This window comes from Physeter macrocephalus, chromosome 7, assembly GCF_002837175.3.
Source record: "Physeter macrocephalus isolate SW-GA chromosome 7, ASM283717v5, whole genome shotgun sequence".
NCBI lineage: Eukaryota > Metazoa > Chordata > Mammalia > Artiodactyla > Physeteridae > Physeter > Physeter macrocephalus.
In genome coordinates, this window is record NC_041220.1 from 90862566 (window position 1) to 90883413 (window position 20848).

Here is a 20848-nt window from a genome sequence, read left to right on the forward strand (position 1 = left end):
CCGCCTGCCGATGCAGGGGACACGGGTTCGTGCCCCGGTCCGGGAAGATCCCACATGCCGCGGAGCGGCTGGGCCCGTGAGCCATGGCCGCTGAGCCTGTGCGTCCGGAGCCTGTGCTCCTCAACGGGAGAGGCCACAACACTGAGAGGCCCGCCTAGCACAAAAAACACAAAAACAAAAACAAAAAAAAAAAAAAGAAAGTGCACCTTCCTGATTCACCTTCCATGTCTCTGATGGCCATTATTTATTTCATTAGCTAATCCTTTGCTTTTGTCTTATTAGCAGTATTCCCAAGGGGCTATTCTCTTTCCTTTTCCTTCTCTTAGTGAACTCTTAATTCATATAACTCTATGTTACCTTTATATGAGGGAATGACAACTCTATATTGTTATTTCTGTTTTAGAACATAGCCTTTAAGCAGCCATAAGCTCCTAGTGATAAACACCTGTTTTATACTTTTTTTTTTTTTTTTTTTAGCTATTACCTCGTAAGGAAAGAAAATTGATGATGGAAATAACTTAATTTCCTTCAATGCAACTGACATATGCTGTTTCATTTTGTTAGACTGATCCAGACTCTTAGTTTTAAACTAATAACTTAAGTAAGCAGCTGATTTTAAACACTTTGAATCAAAACTGTCTAAATGTCCACCATTTTCAACACCTCGGAAGAACTCACACTGATGCAAAGCGAAAGAGAAACAGAAGACTGGCCAAATGTTAGAGGAATGCTTATTATGGACCTCTTATTTAAGAGCACCTTAACCCGATGAGAAAGTTAGACAATAAACATTGTTTGTACTTTGTACCCTATCTGAATACATAACCATCCACAGAGTGAAAAGATTTTTAAGACATAATATAAACGCTATGTGATTTATCCTATGTTTTAATCATACATTCCCTCTGAGACATATTTATATATGTAATATAACAGATTATGTGTATACATATATGTTTCAGAATTATAGAAATGAATTTTTAGAAATAAGTCATATTCAAATCGAAATAGTTATCTAGTATCTGTGAAATCTTTATTTTCATTGTAATTTGCATTATTTCTATTACAGTTGCTTCTAAATTGCTAAGTAATATTCAGTGGAATTGAAAAAAAGACCCAAGTAAGCATAAAATTTGTTTGAAAAAAGATTTTTGTAAAACTGACCATCTTTGAAGAGGAAAATATTATTACCAACGAACAAGTTCTTCATCTAAAAGAAAAGGAACAAAATATTTGTTCCACCTAAAGCAGAATTTGATATAGTGAATCTCCCGCAATAACATATATTTTAACAACCAGAACTTGAACCAGAGTCCTCCTACCCACCCCCTTGCCAAACCAAGGATTAGTAATGCAAAATTTAACACACATCCATGTGGAACTGGTTCCCAGTTGATGGGGTAAGAGAGGAAAGAACAATAAGATGTTCCAGAAAGCCTATTGTTTTCTAGATAGTCCATCACAGTGAAAAGTGGACAGCCCTCATTTTTACCTTCTGCAGAAGGTTCTGTTACTGTACTCCAAACTTGAGGTATCCCTTGAGTCTGTGAACACAGCAGAGGAGAAATGTAGAATAATTCAGGTATATAGAAAACCATAAGGCAAATTTACAAACAATTTTAGAATAGTACTTCCTTAAATTATAAGAAAAGCGTCATCATATAATGAGTATATAAAAGTTGGGTTTTTGTTTTTTGAGAAAAAAATGAAGGCTCACAATGTATCTAATTCATGTGTCCACACAGAATAGAAATTGTCAAGTTTTCTAAAGCCCAAAGTACAGAGAGATGTTAACAGGCAGTCGGTCTCTGCATCCTATTCTGAGAGGTGGTCTCTATTTCAGAACAAAACCAAGAAAGAACTATAAAGGAAGACAGAGCTATCTCAAAGTCAAGTATCTTCTATAGATTAAAAAGTCATAATTAATCCCAGAAAATCAGTACATGCAATAACCCTAAGTCTCCAAAAGTCAAGTATCCTGAAGTAAAAGAGGAAGAGTGCCAACAATGAAAGAGAAAGAGAAAGAGAAGAGAAGACAACTAAACTAATAAAAACTAAAACAGTCCTGATGAAGATATCTGAAATTAAGGGTACAAAAAGACTGAAATATTAACATAGAATAAGATTAAGAAAGATTAGCAATTTATTGTGAGTGCTCTGAATTCATGTGGATAATTATATAATACAAAGAAAGCTATTTGATTAAAAGGAATAAAAACACACTTTATACACAGGACAAAAATCAATCCTGATTAATATAAAGCAGTGTTTGCAAAATGATCAATTTACCAACTGATCAAGTAATATTTATGCTACTGTTATAAAAAAAAACCCATGTTAACACACTTAAATGTTGGTTGATAGAACAAATGAACAATATGTTCGTGTCACCTACTCTCTACATAAAAGAAACTTTGACAACAAAAGGCTTTTGTTAGTGGTGCAAATAATGACATCTGTCATTCTGAAACCAGACTCTACCTCAAGGACAGGCCTTCCCTTGTATAAACCACTTTCTGTGGACAATGAAAACCCAGTACCTCTACAGATGGCTAACAACTGCTTCTCCTAGAACTAAAAGTATTGTATAAAAGTTGAAAAGTGTTAAACATCTGGGCTAATAAAGCAGCATAAGCATTTGAAGCATATTAAGTGCCTTGTGTTTTTAAAATGTGCTATATTAATTACAAATATCCTGAAAGCTATTAATCCAGTAGAGTCCTTCCCAGGGAAGAGTGACAAAAGATGAAAAAAGTAAATGTCTCTTTATACGCAACTAACTCCTCTGGCCTTACCTGACTTCTGCAGGCAGATTAACATACTTCTTTTTCTGTTAACCCACAGTGCCTACTACCTATCTTGATTACAGATAGTATCACATCCTTTAATTACTGGTCAACAGAACTTTCTCCAATGATAGACTACAGGCAGGTGGAGGACAGAAAACATATTCTTCAGCTGTGTATCTTCAGTATCTGTGTATTTTCATTCTTCCCACTCAAATCCACATTAACATTAAACTCAAAGCTGATTTTCCTGCCTATAGTGAATTCATCATCCCGTAACTCTTCCATATTATATGACTTTCTAAAACAAGAAGCTGTAATAGCTCCTAATATTTAGTGCAAGGATGATAAAAATGTTAAAATATACTACACCACCTCCCACATACACAGTAAATACTGCCAACCAGTAATATCCTTCTTTGCTATTGAGACCAGGCACAGATCAAGCATCCTTAATACAGTCCTCCAGGCAATCCCTATCGTTTGGTAAGCACTGGTGTATCAGTGGAATCTTTCTTGTCATTCTTAAAGCAGTTCATCAGACTTAAACATCAAGCCTCACTAGTCTGGTCTCCCTGTCTAACTAACCCTATTTTCTACTATTCCCCAACTCAGAAATATTAGTCTCCAACATCACCCCCATGTGCCACCTTCACACTTGCCTTACAAAAATAGTAACAATGGATAGTCATTGAGCACTTGCTATGTAGTAGGCACTAGTCTAAGCACTTTACATGTACAAATTCATTTCATCCTCAACACTTTGATGTAATAGATAACCTTTACCCCTAACAGATGACAAAACCAAGACACAGAAAGGTTAATAAGCACTACATGTTAACAGCAAAAGACAAATATTAAAACAATGATTTATTCTTGTCTTGTACACTAAAAAAATTACATTTCTGACTTGTAAACTGTGCTTATTTGAGGGATTTAGGACTAAAGTCTGGAATTACACCTATTCATTTACTCATTTTAATGTACTAACCTGTATGTATATCCCTCTCTCTTTCTCACTTCTAAGAAAATTTTCTCTCTTTCAAAATCTTGCTGAAGAGTCATCTCCCTAATGAAGACTTCCTCATAATAAATCTATTCATTCTCTGAAACTCCCACAATAGAACCACTGACCTAGTATTTAATCAAACCTTCCTGTACTGTTATTTAACATTTCATCTGTGCACATGTAACGATATCGTAAACTCCTGGAAAAACAAGGCCTTATCTTATACTTACTGGTATAAGTGAATATCAGTCACCATAGTGACTGCTATGCCTACTACTGTAAACATACAATATTGTGTTGATGGACGCCACAAAGATAATGGCTACCTTATTAGCTATAAGGTCTACATTTTGAGTTACTCTGCTGATAATGTCTAGCAATGTGCACTGATACTTTTACATTTTTTTTCATTCCAGTCTCATCGTAACCAACAGCATACACATGAAAAAGCTGGTAGATTTTATCAACATTTAGAGATCCATTTATACTTTCACACCCAGAAGAAAATCCTTATGAATATCAAGGATCTATACAAAGGAAATAGTTATAATCCTCCTTACTTTTAGAAATTTAACACCCATAGTCAGGAATTCTTTTCCTTTATATTTCCTTTATGTAACATTTACATTTTTGCTTTCCTAAACAGAAAGAAAACACTCTTAGTCATTTATCTCTAGCTAGGCTTTATATACACTTCAAAACATTCAGCACTAAAGGCCGACATCTTTCATTCTCTCAGACAATTTTATTTCCTTTAAATTTCTAATCAAAAAACAATAATAATAATAATAATAAACCTTCAGCAAATTTTCCAGATGTCTATTCAATCTGTAAAGCCCAAAATTACACAATGACCTTAGGTAAGATAAGACCTGTGCTGAACAGGATGGAAAGATTACCTCATGAGTGTCACATGTTGAAATAACTATTTAACCCAATGAGTTATCATTTTTAAAAACAGTACATTACTTAATCAGTTTTTTTAATCTACTATGGTCCCTAGATCTTATACATAACCAATAATTTTCTTTCTATATTTTCCTTCATTAGGTGGCTGGCTACTAATTAACTGCTCATTCATTAATTTTAACAACTGATCAAGTTTATCAAAATCTGTCTGAAATCTAATACTAGTTTTTTTTAATAGCTTTCATTTGTATTGGACTGTTGCCATGTGCAAACTAACCAAGCATTCTCTACACACACACAAAAAGTACATTCAGGTCATGCTGAAATTTTTCTATATGAGATCAGTATCAATTTCTGAGGAACACAACTTCACTTTTTCCCCACTGACAATATCCTATAAAGATCTCAGGTATATTTTACCAACCAGAGAATTGCACACTACAATGGTGAGTATGTAGTCTAATATATCTATTCATTTTATTGATGAATATTAAGAGACTGAATCAAAAACCTTACAAAACTTTAAATAGAGCTGAACATTTTAGTTCGTTCAGCATTATTACAAAGGTAAGTAAGTCAACACTTACTTAGTGCCTATCAGGCGTTGCCAGGAATTATGCCAGGCACTTTTACTACACTACTCATTTAAATCACCATTTTACAAGTGAATTTTTAAATGTGCCAAACGTCTTAATGTTCATAAACAGAAGGGCCAAGATTTAAATGTGTACAGTTTGAAAGCCCACACGCCTCCTTTAGTATGCTGCCTACACTTCCATTTCTAGCAAATTTTCAGGTAACTGAAGGAGGAGCTATATGGGGGCTACCATTTATGGTCTACCTCCTTATCCTCTTCCAGAACTCCTGGTCAACCCTCACAGCCTACCACAAACACCAACTTCTGTGTATAATCCTATCAGAGAGTTCATTAGTCCTTCCAGTGAGCTACCTCATATCTTACACTTACTTCTCTTCTAGTATTACACATTTCACCACATGTTGTAATTATTTGTTTACTCTGTTTTTCCCACTCAGCTACTTACTCCTTATAGCCCAGAGACGCATTTAATTCATCTTTAGTACCCAGGATCCAATGCCTGCTTAGCACATAACAGATACAACCAATTATGCTTCATTGCTACTGTAACATGAATTAGCTTACCTGTAACTGGTAAAAAGGAATCATGTTAATACAATGTAAAAGTCACATCATTTCACACATGTTATCATTTTATACCACCAAGTAACAGCAAATGGATACAAAGTATGAAGAACACCAGAACAACAAAGCTATGAACATGATGTCTGCTCACCATTCCTTCTTCCTTTTAGCTCAATCTGGCCACAGGCTCTTAGAAAGGCTTGTTGCTCAGTTCTCATCTTTGTACACATTGCCCTTGTCTTCATAATTTAGCAACTTCAACCCTACCTAATACCTCTTTTTAATAAGTTATCTTTAATTATTTTTTAAAGTAAAGTCCTATATCTACTATAGTATTCACTGATTAGGAATTTAACACGTCTCTTTTACCTGTATTTTTATTAGCACTGTTAGTGCTCTGATTACAACATTACACAGGTTTTCAGTAGTCTGCTCCAACCCCGATTTTTCCCGTAAATTCTAATTTTTAAGTTCATAATTTTGCAAAGCATAAGTTTTCCAGGAATGCATATATTTCATTATGGCAGAAATGCCTGTACTCAAAGTATGAACTGAATTACTGAGAATCCAATGCTCATGGGGCACTATACTCTCATTCATTCAATTCATTAGACAAATCTTTACTGAAAATCAAAGTAAATAAGGCACTGCTCCAGGCACTGAAGACACAACGATGGGCAAAGTATGACTGTATGCATGTGTGTGCATATATGTGTGTATGTACCTATATTCATATTCAACTAAACAACCTTAAATTACATATTATTGCATTCTAATCTCTTTATCAACAATTTCCAAACCTTTTCAGAAGAATTACTTTTTGTTTCCCAAGAGAAATCTTAAACAGAAATAGAATATACCCGATAAAAGCAGAAATCTACACATTTATTCCTGTCCCTGAGATACCTCCAGGAAACCTGGGGCTTGTCGGGGCTATGATTTAAAAACCACTGATCTAACAACAATGCTCTGCCTTTTTACATGAAGCCTGTAATAAATAAAAAGAGTATGACATGGTAAAATCAATTGAGAAAAATGACACTGAGAAAATCAATCAGGTCACCATAAAGCTTCTAGTAGAGGTTTATTTCACTCAACTCCTCTCTCTTCCCTCCCATGCAGCTGTTAATAGTAGGAGCCCTAAGACACTTCCTCCCAAGCCCTAATCCCCTAAGAAGGTTATGTAAGAGACTGGGGTTTGGAGAAAAGGAAGCATAAAGCAGATAATTTAGGCCAACTCTTTGAAGACTTAGGGGGAAATCTTCTCACCACCATTATGGCAAAATCTTAGGGGGTGGAAATTAAGGTGAAAGCCTAGGAAAAAAAGAGATTTAAGAAGCTATTCAACTTGAAAAGACCTTAAGCTGAAAACAAACAAACATTCTCATAGATCACAAAAGATCCCACAAAACTCACCAGGGTGGGAAATCAAAATGGGGTTTAAGGACAGAATCCCCTTGAATTTGGGACACAGTAATAAACAAAATAGACAAAGACCTCCCCCGACCCCGCTTTCTGAGGCTAACATTTTCAGTGGTAGGGGACAGAAGGGAGACAAACATAAAAAATAAGTCAATTATATTATAACTTAGAAGCTGATTCCTGACATGGGGAAAATAAAGTGTGAAGCTAAGTAAGAGGGATCAACAAGGGTGCCAAACGACCAAGAGGGGGGTGGGGGGACGTGGTTTGCAATTTGCAATTTTAAATAGAGAGGTCAGGGTAGGCCTCAAGGAGAGAAGAGCCCAAAAAAGAAATAACGAGTTAGCCAGGAGGACATCTGCATTCCTGCAGCAAGGATTCCATCCGGGCAGAGCACACTGAGTGAGAGAAATGGAAAAGACAGGAAATGGAAGAGAGGAGGGTGCAGGAGAGGACAGATCATGTAGAGCCTTACAGATCTTTGTAAAGATTTTAACTTTTACTCTGAGCCATTACAGGGTATTGAGCAAATTTGATTTGTATCGTAAATAGATTACTCTAAGTGAAAAACAAATTTCAAAAGAGCACAAGTATACAGAAGGAGACCCTCAGGCAGCTACCACAATTATCCAGGAAAGGGATGAGGGCTGAACCAGGGTGGTAGTACAACAGGTGGTGAGAAGTGGTCAAATCTTTTTTTTTTTCCTTCATTCAAACGTAGTTAGTTTTGTGGGCTCCATTCAGCTTACCACAAACTCCAAATCTAAAATATACTAGTGGCAATAGACTCCATTGGATCTCCAAGTCCTTTACTAATATCTACATATTGCTGAGATATCTCATATAAATAGTCTTACTGAGTTTTTGACCATTCTAGCACTTTCCCCCATGAAACTTATACCCATTTATTCCTATTCCTACCCAAGTTAATATTACTTTACAATAATATGGGGAAGGGAAATGGAGAGGGTTTTTTTAAGTCTATGTATCTTTCATTAAAGTCAGTGGTATTTTTTTCCTTCTTTCTTTTTCTTCTTCCCGAAGTATTTCATCAGATGCCTCTTTTAGAAAGTGAAAACAAAAACATAAGAACACCTTTTTTTTTTTAATTTTCATTGAAGTATAGTTGATTTACACTGTTGTGTTAGTTTCACGTGTAGAGCAAAGTGAATCAGTTTTCATATACATATATCCACTCTTTTTTAGGTTCTTCTCCCATATAGGTCATTACAGAGTACTGAGTAGAGTTCCCTGTGCTATACAGTAGGTCCTTATTAGTTATCTATTTTATACATAGTAGTGTGTATATGTCAACACCTTTTTTTTTTTAATTTTCATTGAAGTATAGTTGATTTACACTGTTGTGTTAGTTTCACGTGTAGAGAAAAGTGAATCAGTTTTCATATACATATATCCACTCTTTTTTAGGTTCTTCTCCTATATAGGTCATTACAGAGTACTGAGTAGAGTTCCCTGTGCTATACAGTAGGTCCTTATTAGTTATCTATTTTATACATAGTAGTGTGTATATGTCAATCCCAATCTCCCAATTTATCCCTCCCCTCCCAAGCAAACCTTCTTCTATATTAATAAAAATGCTGAGTTGATGGAATAGTTTCCTGTATTTTCTCATTTCCAAATGTTACCACTGACAGTCTAGTAAACTTTGTTATTTTTTTCATACTCCTACTTGGTAATCTGTCCCAGATTCTTTTTAATTTCATTTCACTATTCAAACTGGCAGAGAAAAATATATGCTACAATGTAACTGCTTTACTTTGACAAAAGAATAGAAACATTAGGAAAAAGACATTTTGTTTGACACTGTTACCAAAAAAAGAAAAAGAAAAAGAACTTAACAGACTTTTTTTTTTTATGTAGCTTTCTACAATTGGGGATCAAGTTGAGGTTTTAGGCCATATACTTTTCCTGCCCTAAAAAATTACTATCCTTAAGACAGCTTGAGGACTTAAGGGTAGAAAAAGGAATAAAATATAAATTACACAACTGTATCATGCAGTCTTTATCATCAGCAGACTTTGCCTTCTCAAGACTTTAAGAACTGTTCTCCACAATTTAAAAAAAAACTTTGGTGGGGCCTCCTTGGTGGCACAATGGTTAAGAATCCGCCTGCCAATGCAGAGGACACGGGTTTGAGCCCTGGTCTAGGAAGATCCCACATGCCGCAGAGCAACTAAGCCCGTGCACCACAACTACTGAGTCCGCGTGCCACAACTACTGAAGCCCGTGCGCCTAGAGCCCGTGCTCCACAACAAGAGAAACCACCGCAGTGAGAAGCCCGCACACCACAACGAAGAGTAGCCCCTGCTTGCCGCAACTAGAAAAAGCCCACGCGCAGCAACGAAGACCCAACACACCCAAAAATAAATAAATTTTTTAAAAAATTAAACTTTGGGATCCACATGTTTATTTGACAAACCTTTTATAACAGATGAAACAATGCTCTACAACTTTAAGCTCTCAGACATGCGTTACCTTATTTATTCTAGTATAAGGTATCAAATTATCTGAAAACAGGCTGACCTTTAATAAATCCTAAGAAAAATTAAAATCATATTTCAAAATAAAAAATGGAACAATTATTTACTAAAATATAAATATCCTCATAGAAATGTTATTTTGATTTGTTGGTAAATCATATGCAATTAGTCAGCTCAAAAAAGCAGCTCAGGGATTCAGACCACTAAAACAGTCTTACCTTCTGATGTTTTCCATCGTTTCCATAAATCCTCAACAGTTATATGCTTGTCTTCTCTGTGCAGATGGCTGTGTTTATTAGTAGCATCTTTATATTTCATATCTTCTCTGATAAACTACAAAAGAGAAAACACTAAGTTAAGTATACTTAAATTCACTATTTTATTCTCTATAAACAGGAAAAAGTAAAATGTGAAATACAGCAGCTGGTAATTTTCTGATCATAACTGGTGCATTTGGGGTATTTTATACTCACATTATTCTTAAATGTTTATGAAATTTATTTAATGAGATGTCTTCTAATCATAACAACAACAGCAGCAGTAAAAGTACTTATTTAACTTATTATTTACCAGGTCCTATTGCACATTATATAATAAATATGTCATATCTACACACACACACACAGTCATTTAACTTCATGACAGTTCTGTAAGTATTATGTATTGCCATTTTATAGATAAGAAAACCAAGGCCCAAAGAGGTTAAGTAATTTGCCTAAGGTTGAAAAAATAATGAATGTCAGAGCTGAGATTCCAACCCAAGCAGTTTGGTTACGCTCAACAGCATAATGTACTGCCTCAATTATTATACATTTTTACCAAATACTTAGTGACAGGGGTATTTCAGAACACACTAAATACTACCCTCAATTACTGCAACGTATTTCTGTTCTTCTACCTTTTAAGTCATTACTCATAGTTGAAAGACAAGATTACAGTGTTTAGAACTAAAGTATTTTACAAAACTGAAGTAGATCCTCTATTAATCTTACTTTAAAGTATATACAGAGAGAAAACACTAAAAATTTTCTTTGCTAAAAACCAACCTACTCCGTATTGCTTCATTATATAAAATTCTCCAACTGCCCTTCACTGTCTAGCAAATAAAAAGCGAACTTTTTATGAATTACATACCATTTCCCAATCTTGTCCCTGACAATCTTTTAGGCCTTAACTCGTGACACATTCCCCATATCAACCCAATACTCTAATTATATAAAACTAATAGTTTTTATAAATTATTATGCTTTTTCTACCTCAATATTTCTGATCTTTCTTGCTTTGGTAGTGTTTTACTTGGTATCTTTATTAATTGTTTTCTGATTCCAAAATTGTAAGATCATACAAAAGTTTATTTCAGAAATCCATAATGCAGAAAGTAGAAATCTCTTAGAGCTCCAAACCCTAGAGGCATATTTTTCTGACTTTTATATACTGACAATGAACATCACCCTCAAACAACAGACCAAATTTTACTTTTGAGTAGAGTTGTTCTCTACTGAAACTAAAAAAGAAAAATTTAATAGCTGTAGAGAAATATAGAGAAAATCATTTCACTTTTCTGAGCTAAATAACCTTGGGTACAAATGAAGAAACAAAGTTTTAGGAAAAACCACTACTCAGCATGTGGTCAGCAGACTAGTGTCAATCAGCAAACTGACACTGGTGTAGAATATACACAGAAATGAAGAAATTTCAGAATTTAGAAACCTTTATAGCAATTAGACAATGCTTTCAAAGAATCTGATCCCAAGCATGAGGTAAATGTATTTGCCATGTAAGTCCTATCCATAATGAACTGGTAACAAAATATCTGGTGCTTCACCATAGAGGTAATCTAGAAAGCACTAATCTAGAAGGTCCACTTTAGCACTTGTATATTATATTGTTCTAAACAATGCCTTACTCTTTTTTGTCCTAAATGGCCCCCCCTTTTTTTTTAAATTTATTAATTTTGGCTGTGTTGGGTCTTCGTTGCTGTGCGCAGGCTTTCTCTAGTTGCAGCGAGCGGGGGCTACTCTTCGCTGCGGTGCACAGGCTTCTCATTTCAGTGGCTTCTCTTGTTGCGGAGCACGGGCTCTAGGCGCGCAGGCTTCGGTAGTTGTTGCTCGCAGGCTCTAGAGCTCAGGCTCAGCAGTTGTGGCGCACGGGCTTAGCTGCTCCGCAGCATGTGGAATCTTCCTGGGCCACCGCTCGAACCCGTGTCCCCTGCACTGGCAGGCAGATTCTCAACCACTGCACCACCAGGGAAGCCCCTAAATGCCCTTTTTTAAAGTTATTTTTAAAGGGACCTGCCTCATTGCCTCCATTCCCCCTATTTCTATTTCCCATTTTCTATTTCCCTATTTCTGCCCATCCCTCTTCCTCTTCTGACTGACATTTTTAGAAACCTGTAGATATACCTGGAAAATATCTGCCACTGAGATTCTCAGAAACTGCCCCTATCTTGAAAGAGATCCAAGAGTTAGAGAGAAATTCTAGAATGAAAAACATGATGACTGACAGAGCAGAGAGGAAGCCTGTCTTGGAAATGGTCCAGTCAGTTGGAACAAATGGCAACTGTTTCATTTATGTGACACATTAAAAAAAAACAATGTCCTAGGAAATTCTTTTTACCACCTGAACACAAAGAGCCCAGAAGTAGAGTTCTGTGGCTTTAGGATCAACATATTTCAGAAAATAAAGCTAATTACCATATATAAACTAGGTGTGGCATTCTAGCTACTGAATTACGCTAGAAAGCCTAGAATGAGTGTATAGATATCTATCAAAACATGTGCTTAACAAAATAAAATAATTAAGATATAAAAAAAGACAATTAAAAAAGCTTATAAAGATATCTATAGTACATCTGCTGTAAAAGAACTGTCTGACTCCTAAGAAAGTTGAGCGTAAACTAAATAGTGAATTATGTTTTCTCTGGAATTATCATTCAAAAATTAATACATACTTCTGTTTTAAAATATGACCCTCGGGCCTCCCTGGTGGCGCCTGCCGATGCAGGGGACACGGGTTTGTGCCCCGGTCCGCGAGGATCCCACATGCCGCGGAGTGGCTGGGCCCGTGAGCCATGGCCACTGAGCCTGTGCGTCCAGAGCCTGTGCTCCACAACGGGAGAGGCCACAACAGTGAGAGGCCCACGTACCGCAAAATAAATAAATAAATAAATAAATAAATAAAATAAAATATGACCCTCGAAATAACACAAAAGTATATTCATATAACAAAAGTATACTCTATATCTAATATATCTTCAACATTTTAATCATAAAATATGACTAGAAAGCACCATAATTAGAATTACTTTATGTTGACACTTAAGTTGGAAAAACTTAAACCAAATACAATACAAACCATTAGCTTCCATTAAACCATTTTACCAATATCCTACAAAGGAGCAGACAATTCTGACTGTTCACACTTTTTTAAAACTTCACAGGAAACTGCAGATTTTAGAAATGGGGGAGGCTAGCAGAGAAATTTTAAAAAGAGTCACCAATAACTGAAAATGCATAAGCAAATTATAAATACTTCTTATTCATTAAAATCTGTGAATTAAGAAATCTGAAAATAGAATCTGAAATCCTATGAAGTAAATCTTCAAATAACGTACAGCAAACAATGTAGAGTTCCTTAGTAAACATATCCAATTATGCAAACCTACTGCAGGAAAGTCTGCACTGACAATACAAATAAAGGAATGCTCAATAAATAAATGACTATTGAATATTCTTTTCAAAAACATTTACCCAGATGATTCTTTTATATAAATTCTTCTGGTACCATTAAAGAAATTACATATCCAGTTTCAAGAAGTTACTTTTTTTTTTCTTTTTTACTTTTTATTTTGAAATATTTTCAAAGGTTGCAGAATAAACAAAAAGTTTTTTTTCCCCCCAACTGAATCACTTGGGAATAAGTTGCAGGCATGTTGTCCCATTATCACTGAATAATTCAGCATGTTTTCCTATAAACATGATGTCATCCTATATAGTGATGGTATGACCACAAAAATTAGGAAATTAACACTGATACTCTATATTCCCTACTATTTAATCCACAGAACACATTCCATATGTGCAGTTGCCCCAATGATATTCTTTGTAGCAAAAGGATTCAATCTAGGACCATGTGTTAAATTTAGTCCACATGTCCCTTCAGTCTCCTTCAATTGAGAACGGTTCATCAGTCTTTCCTTGACTGTCACAACCTTACAGGAAGTCACCTTTTGAAAGACTGATTTCAGTTCCTTGTACCTGTAACATATATATTATTTTGCATTTTATATTTGTACTTATATTTTGTATTTGTGCATTTTTATTTTTATGCTATTTATTGCATTTGTATTGATATTTGTATTGTGTATTTTTATGACACTGCTTAATAAAATCTGATACATATTAATATAGACATATTTTGGGACACTATTCAGCCTCCACCTCTTTCCCTGAGAACTACCTACAACATTAGTGTAGATCCCTGAATGTGTCCCCTCCCTCAACCTATCACCCCCGCCACAGCTATGTGATGAAAGGACAGACACTCGACCCAGAAGAAAATAATCCAGAGCCTGACCAGGATGACAGAATTCTATCTCACAAGAAACTACAAATCAGATCATGAAAAGTTGGGTCACTTGGCCAAGGTTCTGGATTTTTAAGGTAGTAAAGACACTTGTATTGAAGTTACCATTTTTTGAGCAGTCAAGGTGGGCCAGGTGGTGAGGAGAATGGAGGAAGCCAATATGCAGAGAGAGAAAATAATAAAAGAGATAGGAGTGAGCACACAGAAAGATACAGCACCAGAACTGCCTCTGTTCCCAATGACTTTCCAGTCTCAATTACTCCGGAGGCCTTGGCTATACAATTCTTGTCCTGATTTCCATGATGTAACAATGATAAATCTGTCTTTCCTCTTTTATTTTTAAATACACAATTTTAAGACCTCAAAACCCAGGAGAGGTGATTTATCATCACAGTTAAGCACTCAGACTCTGGAAGCGACAGACTGTATTCAAAATCTGACTCCACTACTTACGTTTTCTCTAGCCTCATATTTCTCCTCTGTACAGTGAGGAAATAAAACTGCCCATTACTTATGGTTATGAAAAAGATTTAATTAAAAATGCGTTCATAGAAGTATTAGACAATAAAAATATTTCGAACCAAAATAATTGGTTTTTATATATCAATGTTATTACTGCTGAAGTTTAAAGCCTAAATAAATGAGTTTCACCCCAACTATATTGGTAGGCTTAATATACATTTTGGGGAATTTAGACATTTATGAAGAAAAGATTGCCCAATACTCTTAAAGTACCATTTCATATATTCTGAAACAAAATACGTAACACAGAGATGGAGAGGAAAACCAGTCTTTTCACTGACAATGTAAGCAGAGACTTTCCCAAAGGACACCTGTCATCAAAACAACACATATCATCCAAGGTCTGATATGTGAGTCAGTCAAAGCAGATGCGTTCCTTGAAAAAAATTCCAGGGTCTTCCTGTCTTGAAAATAATACTAAAATAGCTTAGCATAATGCTTCAGAGGGGAAAGAATGCATAACAAGAAAGGTAACTACTGTTAATCTCAACTTTTAAAAATGAAAAAGCTAAGGCAATGAGAGGGTTAACAATTTATTCTATTTTGTATATAGCTATTTAGGAGACCTAATAGTGAAAGTAAATTCTAAATAATTCTAAAATTTAAGTTCTTCACCACCATCCTAACCTGGATATTCTGTAAAAATTCATTGATTCCCAAACTCTCAGAAATGATAACATAACATTAAGCATGAGCTGCCTATGTTTCTCTCTTCATCCCAAAATTGTTAAAACAAACAGCACAGTGACTCAGAACACAGACTCAGTCTCCAGACCACACAGATATCCCAAATCTACTCTTTGTCATATGACCTTAGTAAGTTACTTTATGCTCTGGGCTCCTGTTTTCTCATCAGCAAAATGGTAATAAAAGTTATACGTCAAAGGGTTGTGAAAATTAATTTATTTCATATGATGTGTAAAGAACAGTGCCCGGTATATAGTAAACACTCAGAAGTGTGAGCTATTTCTAGTATACTAAGACATTCCTTGTTTTAATAACTTTGATCCTATCATCTAAGATGGATGATGACAAAAACACAAGAGAACACAGGCAACCTGGTATATGTTTTCATGAAAGTTAAGAATGAAAGAAAACAGTATAATTATTTAACATCTGAAAAAATTTTCTTCAGATCCTAAATTCAAACATTTAAATTATATGCTAATGAAAACTTCAGGCTGATTTGGATAGTTTCTCCATTTTAATACAAGCATAACTTTACATTTCTGCTCCACCTCCCACCACAGTAACTCCTTGCAGTGTTGCCATAGTACCATTTCAGCCCTTAATCCCATTCCCTGAGCTTCCAACATCAAAAATCCACCAGTCAACCCCCAGTTTACCTGCAATAATAAATCCAACGATGACCTCCTTAGGACCCTGTTCTCGGAACAGCTCAGGGTTCAAGTGGTTCCACAATTACTGTCAACACCATTTAAGCTTGACCATAGCCTTTTTTAAGCTAATTGTAGAACTTAACCATTATTTATGACACTGGTGCAACTGACGGATCAGTTAACAGACAGAGAGATGACCCATGGACAGAGTCAAACAACTAATTTACAAAGAAACTTGTAAAACACAATGTTTTTTATCAACCGAAGTCAGCCTGCCATTTGTTTTACAGAAACCAATGCATGACCTATATCATGGTTATTCTTCAAGATTATTATTGATTATAATCCAAAAATCTCTAACAAAATTACCCATGATTCCATCAGTCTGTCCACTAGTTTAAAAAAGAAAAATAGCACCGTACTGTCATTAAAAAGAACACGAAAGTAAGAGTCAAAATGACTTACCTTCTGTGTTCTCATTTGGAAAATAAAAGGTAAAACATATCTCACAAAGTTATAATGATAAAAAAGAGAGCATAGCTTTACAAATATATGGTGAAAATATATACTACAGTTAAAACAGGTAGATACTGTGCCAACCAGAGATAGACCAAAGTCAAGTTTTGGCCTTAGTTTCCTCTGCCAAAACCTACCCTTAGGATTTGGTCTCAGATTCCAGAACTCTGAACACCCAAATACCTACATACATTTCTTTCTGCCATCCATGAATTTGTATGTGATCAATACTCGTAAGATCACATAAATTAAACTTATATCCAATCAGCAAAACATCAGTAATATATATAAAGTAAGTCATTCAAATTTAACACAAATATGTGAATTTCACTTAAGTAGTGATAAGCATTCAAGACATAACAAAAAATCTCCTTCTGTTTTTTTTGGCTAAAATTTAGTAAGTCAGAACTTACATTTCCAGCCATAGATGAAATTATAGAGACCAGATGTACCATCCTCCCCCAAAACAACTAAAAACCCATACAAAATATAAAGAACACCAGCTTTCAAGACACTGAACACTAGGCAACAAATTACAGTGATCTCTGAGAGACAAGAAACAAACAAAGTATGCCCTATGGCTGCCCTAAATTAGTTCCTGGAGAGAACTTCCAGAACAAAGTGCAGAAAGAGAGAACCCAGGCAGAGACTGGCAGTCCTGAGTTGAAGAGATGGAACTGAAAGGCTGAGGAGACTAAGGGAGGGTAGAGAATACAGGACTAAGTACCAGAGAGGAGTGAGCTGCACAGAGGGAGAAGCCTGGATATCTAGAAAGAGTGCCTTGAGTCTTTAGCCGACTACTGATCAGCTCATGCATGCAAGGAAGCTACAGCAAGCCAAAGAAAAAAGACATGCTCAAGAATTAGTGAAAACAATCCCTGAAGATTTCACAGGGCAGGGAATGGTGCTTATTCCTACAAGACAGAGTAGAAAACCATAATTTGTGGGTCACCAGGTAGAATACTAAAAAGGGTTTTGCCTCAGTACTAGGGAATATTAACCCTAGACTAAGCTCCACATTGGTCTTGCCTAAAAGCTTATAAGTACCAGCCAAAGGGATTAAACTGTCCCCAAGTAACTTAAACCTGTCCTAGAACAAAGCTTAAGAACATTTATAGGAATAACTAGGAATACCCACACCCAACAAGGTAAAATCTACAATGTTTGGCATCCAACGAAAAATTACCAGGCATGCAAAGATACAGAAAAATACAACCTCAAATTAGGATAAAAATCAGTTAAAACCAGTCCAAAAATGGCACAGATGAAAGAATTAGTAAACAAACATATTAAAATAACTATTGCAATTATATTCTAGATATTTAAGTTAGGGTAAATATTAAGCATGTTAATTGAGACATGTTTAAAGTTCTTTTCTAAAGACCCAAATCAAAATTCTAAACATGAAAACTACAATGAATGAGATGAAAAATACACTAAATGAGATTAATGACAGATTAAACATGGCAGACTAATATTAGCAAACTTAAATACAATCAGCATTAAAAACTATCCAGGGACTTCCCTGGTGGCACAGTGGTTAAGAATCAGCCTGCCAATGCAGGGGACACGGGTTCAAGCCCTGGTCCAGGAAGATCCCACATGCCACGGAGCAACTAAGCCCGTGCGCCACAACTACTGAGCCTGCGCTCCAGAGCCAGTGAGCCAGAACTACTGAGCCCATGTGCCACAACTACTGAAGCCCGCATGCCTAGAGCCTGTCCTCTGCAACAAGAGAAGCCACCACGATGAGAAGCCCGCACACCGTAATGAAGAATAGCCCCTGCTTGCCACAACGAGAGAAAGCCTGCACGCAGCAACGAAGACCCAACGCAGACAAAAATAAATTTAAAAAACAAAAACAAAACTCTATTTAAAAAAAAAAAAAAAACTATCCAAATTGGATAATGAGCCATGCGTCTACTTCAAGCAGCCTAACACAGGTGTAATTGGAGTCCCTGAGGAACCAAGAAAGAGTGACCAAAAAACTTATTGAAAGAAATGATGGCTATAGTTTTTCCAAATTTTATTAAAACTATGAACCCTATAGATTTCATAAGATCAATAAACCTCAAGACGAGACACAAACTACACCAAACCACATCACAGTCAAATAGCTTTAAATGAGGGATAAACAGAGTATCTTAAAAGCAACTAAAAGAGGGAAAAAAAGGCACATTAAGTACAGGGGAAAGAAAAGGAGGACAGCAGACTTTTCATCATATACAATACAACCCAAGGAATACTTCAGCAGCATATTTAAAGTATGGGAAAAAAACAACTTGTTAACCTACAATTCTTACCTAGCAAAAGCACCTTTCAAAAATGAAGGCAAAATAAAAACTTTTTCGTATATACAAACACCAGAAGAGTTTGTTCAGACAAGAAGTCCTACACCCCTAGAAATGCTTTTAAAGCCCTATAAGCAGAAGAAAGATTGCTGGAAATGTAACTACTTGGGAAAAATATATGCAATTTATTGTAAGTCAATTATACCTCAATAAAGCTGGTGGAAAAAAACACAAAGCCTGTACAGGATGTGTAGGAAATGGCACATTCATACATCTGTGGGAGTACAAACTAGAACAACATTTTTGGAGGATAATTTTAGCAAATCAATTAAAATGTTAAATGCTCATTGCTTTTACCTCAGAATTTCCACTTTTCAGAATTTATCCTACAGCAACACTCCCAAAACTATAAAAAAGGTCAAGAACTTTCATTGCAATATTGTTAACCAACAATAAAAATTTGAAAACACCCAAACTGCCAATAATTAGGAGAATTATTAAACAAATTATGGTACTACCATGGTAAAATTTAAAATAAGGTCTATTTATCCTTAAAAAAAGAGAAGCTTACATTTAATAAATCTGATACTTAGTAAAATTATGTTCACTGAGTATGATTACCTTGTATATTTTTTCATGCTGACTAAAAGCTCTGTTATATGCCTAATACATTAAAAAACAAAATTATAACAAATCAATCAGAGCTTCTGATGTACATTTTCATACTATCTGTTAAATCCTATCCTAATGCAGGAAGGTGTTAGCTAGATTCATCAAGGCACTGTCTGATAATTTCCAAGAACAACACAGAATTAAATCAGGCATTCCCAGAGTCTTAATGAGATTAAAATTCTTATATATGTTTACTAACAATTTGTATTTCTTTTATGAACTATTACATACTTAATTTACATCTGGGAATATGTGTTGGATTCCTCTCTGATAAAACAAAGAAAGAGACTGAGATAAAGGCAAAACAACAGCCCTCCAATCTCCTCACTCTTGATGTTATCATGCAAGGATATACAAAACTGGGAGCTTTGTAGCATGAGCAGAAAGCCAAGAAAATGAAAAAAAGCTAACACAGAGTCCTACACATCACTGAGCTTCTGAACTAACCTTGAAACCTTTTGGTCACAGATTTATGGTAATTTCAAATGCTAAACTCCTACTTTTAAAGCTACTTTAATTCAGATTATTATATAACTTGCAGCCAAAATCGTCCTAAAATATACAATCCTCAAGTAACAAAACTTCTGTAGCTTGCCAGTCCCCATCCGGCACTCATTACCCAAAGTCTACACTCATTTAATGACTAATAATAAGCAAAGATGACTTTTGACACAGGGAAATAAGTCAAGAGACAAATAGGGAATTAGAAATATAAGGAACCACAAAATCAAACTGGTAAATTGACTTTATAAACTAATTATCCAACTGCATATTATTGTCTATATACTCTTTTAATCAAAACTAAAGGATATGAAGCCATCCAAAATTTGTTTCAGCTTTGGGGGAACTCAAGGAAAGGCATACTTCCATATTAGAGTTAGATAAAGGAAAAAGAAGAGTGCAGAGAAGTGCAAAAACACAGAAGTGTGCGCGCGCGCGCACACACACACACACACACACACACACACACACACACAAGCCTGCCAGGCAATCACAGCAGTAAACAGTGAGAGACCTTCCTAAGGAGAGAAAAAATATCTAGAGATAAAAGCCAGAGCTATAATTGAACAGTTCCTTCCATCTGATATTCTTTTTCCCTTGCCAATATTAAGAACCAAGTTTTTATTTTTTTTA

The 20848-nt window shown here is 35.5% G+C and overlaps 1 protein-coding gene across 5 annotated transcripts in view; it reads right to left on the reverse strand.

The window, feature by feature from the left end:
* The window catches only part of STIM2 (stromal interaction molecule 2), a 170656-nt gene that overhangs the window by 53632 nt on the left and 96176 nt on the right, over positions 1–20848 (reverse strand). For all 5 annotated transcript variants that reach the window (XR_002891155.3, XR_008617845.1, XM_024119383.3 and 2 more), the window contains exon 3: positions 10008–10122. Coding sequence is in view for 3 of the 5 variants with exons in the window: in XM_024119383.3 (XP_023975151.1) it covers positions 10008–10122 (115 nt within the window). In the remaining 2 variants the exon portion in view is untranslated. The remainder of the gene's footprint in view (positions 1–10007; positions 10123–20848) is intronic.